General features: G+C 48.1%; 1 protein-coding gene across 1 annotated transcript; it reads right to left on the bottom strand.

Annotated features, from left to right (window-relative positions):
- Positions 1-2,392: 2,392 nt before the first annotated feature.
- Positions 2,393-3,083, bottom strand: LOC119233277 (seven in absentia homolog 3-like; the record flags this gene model as incomplete). Its single annotated transcript, XM_037495525.2, is given in 2 exon segments — positions 2,393-2,948; positions 2,951-3,083. Coding segments are annotated over 2 exon segments (666 nt in total), but the record flags the coding sequence as incomplete, so codon positions are not given.
- Between the last annotated feature and the right edge of the window lie 1,642 nt (positions 3,084-4,725).

Here is a 4,725-nt window from a genome sequence, read left to right as displayed (position 1 = left end):
TTTCTTCAGTTCTTCACATGTGGGGAAGCACCATAGATGAAGAAAGCAACACATTTCTTTCTTTTATTCTAAAGGTCTAGGAACCAAAAATACCATGTCTCATCTGGGATCACTTTCATATTAGTCTTATATACAGTAATAAGAACCTGAAATTATTCCCAGTTCATTCAGCTCAGGTAACCGGCACGCCAAGAAAGCAGAGGTGATGTTTGCATGCCTGCTCAGGCCCTGGGAAGAGTAATTTTGTTCTTATTGAGGTTTTATTTGTTTACCTGCGATACCGTGATGCTACAGAAATGTTTTCAGAGTGGTTGAGCATCAGGAACCTGGGGAGGATCTGTGGTTTTCCCGGAGATATCAGGCTGACAACCAGAAGGTGTGAAGTTTTGGGAGCGGACTGGGGGTCAAGTAAGGAGCTAAGTGATCCACCCTCTCTCAGCGCTGGCCAACCAGCCATAGCTGGGTCCCAGTGGTCCACTTGGGTGCAAAGGGTAGCTGGTGCCAGGTGGGATGTTCTGGAACAACAAGCAGGTTACAGGCTCTCCTGGGGTCTTCAGACCTGACATTTGCTTCAGTCAGTGACAAAATATTTACTGCCCCTTGGGCCTTTAACAGAAGGAAACCTTGGCAGGAGGTCTCAGCCATTACTGTGTGACTAGAGGGGGCTGCCTATTAAATCTCCTATCCACTAGCACCACACTCCAGGTGCTGGGATTGTGAGTTGACAGGATGGGCTGCTGGAAGATTGATCACTGGGTTATTTTGTTTTAGCATTTTTTTTTTTTTCTTTTTCTTTCTTTTTTTTTTTTTGGTGGAGAAAGATGGCTGATGGCCAGCCAGGGCAGCCTGCCTGAAACTAAGTACTCACTGGGAGACCTGCCAGGATGCAGCCAAGATGACTGAGGTGAGGGAACAGGACACAGAGAGGAATGTCTTGTTGGTGAAAGGCCTGCTCAGTTCTCGTGAGTGTTCTGTGGGGTTTGGGTGCCATACTTCTGCAGCGACTGGAGAGTGACCAGGGCATAAACAAACAAAACCAAACCAAAAACAACAACAACAACTAAAAACATGAAGAGGAGAAAGAGTCCTGCTGGGAAGATTTACAGCATTCAATTTTGGACAGAAGAGACATTGGTGACTAAACCTGCTTCCTTTTTTGAACAGTTGAGAGACTTCTACAAGAAGATCTTGAATCATTTTGACAGCCAAGTAAGAGAAAGCAGTATATAGAGGGGTGACATGGATTTTCCGTGGCTTTTCCATTCACACTGCAAAAAGGGTGCTGAGTCTGTACTTTACCAGGGATAATGTTTGTGTGCTGAATGGGGCCCTCAGAGTATTTTAAGAAAGTAAGGAAAGGAATCCCAGGTGCTGAGCACCAGGCCAAGCCTCCCGGTCAGAGGGCCCAGGCACAGCCCCTGAGCTCTTTGAGTTTGATGCCGAGTCTGTTCTGGCTTAGGAGCTTGATAGAGCAAAGCAGGTTCTTTGCAGGATACTGAAGTGCTCCAGCCTGGTGGCAGGATTGCCATAACTTGATAAAAACACGGAGGAGATAACACCCTCTCAGAGGTGGAAGATTAATTTTCTCCTTTGTTTTTTCAGTTGCCTCTGTTGTCCACACTGTGCCCATTTTTTTTCTGCTACATGCTCAATGGAGGACAAAAAGGTTTGCAAGAAAGCACTAAAAACTTGAGGACTTTGATTCCCGAGCAGGAAACGATTCACAGGCAGCCCTCCAAGAGGCTTCAACATCTGCCCACTTCCCCCAAGCTTGGGTTCAACCCGAGGAACCAGTGTGACACCGCACGCCGCCAGCCCAGAGCCCTGCCCTGCAGAGGACACCGTCTCCTCGTGTCCCAGCAGCTTTAGCTCTGGCCCTGAGGAACCCAGGAAGGAGGCAGAGTTGTATCTGGTTGGTCTGAAATATATTTCCAAGCTGGCCAGGACCCCTTCCCAACTTGCTGTCCGCTGTGTCCACGCACACAGAGTCACCTTGTTTTGCAAGAGACTGAGAAGAGGAAGAAGAAAAAGGTGGGGGCCGCGAGTCCCCTCCCAACTGCGACAGTCCACTTCGGGGCCTCAGGGGCTTTTGCTCCTTTTGGAAGCAGCGAGGAAGGGAGATGCGAGTCGCAGGAAATAACCGTTCTGATTTTAAAGGTTCTGCAAAACTATCCCAAAATCAGGACAAACTTCACACTGGGATCTTGACTCACAGGGTGTTGACATAATACAGTGTCCATGGCCAACAAATACTAAATACCACGAGGTACCTGAGACAAAAAAAAGACAGGAAGGAAGTTGGGAGAAGAGTAAAAAGGAGTTTGGAGTCTTGGCCTTCGGAGACCCGAGCGGCCCAGCAGAGTTTCTTGTTTCTCGGCGGGGAGCAGCCGTGTGCGCGTCCAGCCCCTGCTTGCTTCACAGCTCCGCTTCCGAGGCGCAGACCTCCGTCGCGGTGATGGCGATTCCGATGGCAAGGCTGCCGTTGTCAGAGAAGAGCTGGGCCAGCGAGGTGTTGAGGACGAGGCAGTCCCCGTCAGTGATCACCGAGTCCACGCACTCAAGGACAGACCGGGGGGTGGCCTCCCACTTGAGACGACGATGGTTTCTGTTGAGCTCCAGGCGATAGGTGAAGCAGTCTGCCTGGGTGGGGGTCCCAATGAGCATCATGGTGGCAAAGAACTGAGGGTGCCCTTCGTGCCGCTCCTGTTTTCTTAGCACCAGCAGAAAGTGGTGGCCGAGGCAGGAGTGCATGATGATCCAGTCGGCCGGTGCGGGGAGGTGCATGTCCGTGGCCAGGAAGACTATCTCAGCTCCCTGAAGGATGTCAACCCTGTGCATCTGGCGCAGGTGGGGTACCACCACCTCCAGGTGGCCTTCCCACTGGCAGGAGAACAAGGGGCACAGGCAGGGTGTCACCTGGGAGGCGTGCAGCCCTGCCTCCTGGTGGAGGAGTGGTGGGGGTGGCCGTGGTGGGGCGGTGGTGGGGGGGGGCGCTGGTGGCGGTGGTGGTGGGTGAGGTGGTGAGGCGGGAAGCCCCCTTGCTCTGGTGCGCTCTGAGTGACTGCTCGGCAGCTGGACACATACTGCAGGAGGAAGAGAAGAATGTTAGTGGGTAGGAGGCCAGTGTGAGATGGGCTGAGACTCCCCCTGTGTCCAAAGTGTTAAAAAGCAGACTCTCTAATACAGTTACATATGGTTTTATTTTTATTTTTATTTTTATTTTTTTTAAGATTTATTTATTTATGCATATAAGAACTGGGGTACAGGCCAAAGGTGTGAGGTGCGGAGGTAAGAGGATTCACCAGAGACAGAGTAGGGAACAGAGCAGGCAGACTGACCAAAGTACACTCTGAGGGGAGCAGTGAGTGAGTCAGGAGAGGTCTGCTGTGCCATGTGGGTATCTCCCTAGCCGGGGCTCGAACTTGTGCTGCAGTGGCTGCGAATTGCTTCATAGGTTGCATCTTAACCCCTTGCGCCACCAGAGAGGCCCCTGGTTTTATTTCTTTAAAAATGAGTGCTGCTGGCCCTTCTGTCAAAGTGGCAGAACCATTTTATTTTCCCATTAGTATGAGGATTCTAATTTTTCCACATCCTTGCCAACACTTGTTATTATCTGTTTTGACAAATATTTTTGAGACAAAATTTATTGTTTTGAATGTTTCACCAAATTTAGATGCTGAAATGTAGTTAAATCTTCTCTGTGTCATTCTATTTCAGTATAGAATCTAAATTTATGTGAATATAAATAGCTCTTTCAAAAAGTTCTTCCTGTAAGAAGAGATTTTCCAAATCTAATTTACATTAAAAAACAAAACGAGGGACACAGTTGGTGCCTTGAATAGTTGAGATTCTGAAAACTCAGTCCAGAAAAGTGCAATATTTATTGCCTTCCTGATTCTTTAATAAGAATCTCAAACAAGCAATTTTGCCCTCAAATAACATGCCTTATGATGGCCATTAGTCATAGAAAACAAAAAATCAATTTTTTTGCATTTTTGATATTGTTGATATTTTTGTGTAGACAGTAGAGGTCAATAGATTTTAACCCCTCTTTTATCATTACTATTATTATTAGAACAACATTTCAGTAAATGCCTATTTGTCCTCCCAGTGCTTCTAGGGATCATGCTGTCTTGGGTGCCTTTCTCCTAGGGCCTAAGGCATATAGAGAGATGCAGAGTTGAGTGTGTACAGCTGGGGCACAGTATCCAAGGATGGAGCCTCAACTGTGACCCCTGGGATTTTGTCCCATCGGGCACACTTTTGCCTTGTTTCAGGCTCACCGCTTAGGAGCAGCTTCACAGGGGCTCGGCCCCAGGAAGTCTCCACTTCTGAGAATCTTCTGACCTGTAGTTCCTCCTGACACTGTGCCCATAAATGTCCTCAAAAGCACCAGCAGGCGTGATGGCAACTTCTGACCAGGTGTCAGTGAACATTTATTGAACAGCGGCTATAGCCAGAACTTGCATGCACTAGGGGTACAGCCTTGAGCAAAATAAACACCTCATTTCTTGGTGTGGGTGGCACAGACATTAGTATGCTTATAATTAATTCTGTCTTTGACAAGAATCCTCCGTGCGACATGAAGACTATGATTTATATTTTTCAGTTGAAGAAACAGGCTTCTGTAGTAACATGCCTGAGGTCACAAAGCTGGTAAACAAAAGACTAGGATTCATTTTCATGCCTTCTGCCTCTGAACACAGAAGGTCCCCCACCCCCAAA

The sequence above is a fragment of the Talpa occidentalis genome, unplaced genomic scaffold, assembly GCF_014898055.3.
Source record: "Talpa occidentalis isolate TD23 unplaced genomic scaffold, MPIMG_talOcc4v2.1 talOcc4.701, whole genome shotgun sequence".
Classification (NCBI taxonomy): Eukaryota; Metazoa; Chordata; class Mammalia; order Eulipotyphla; family Talpidae; genus Talpa; species Talpa occidentalis.
Note: the sequence above shows the minus strand (reverse complement) of the source record. Positions and strands in the feature narration are given on the sequence as shown.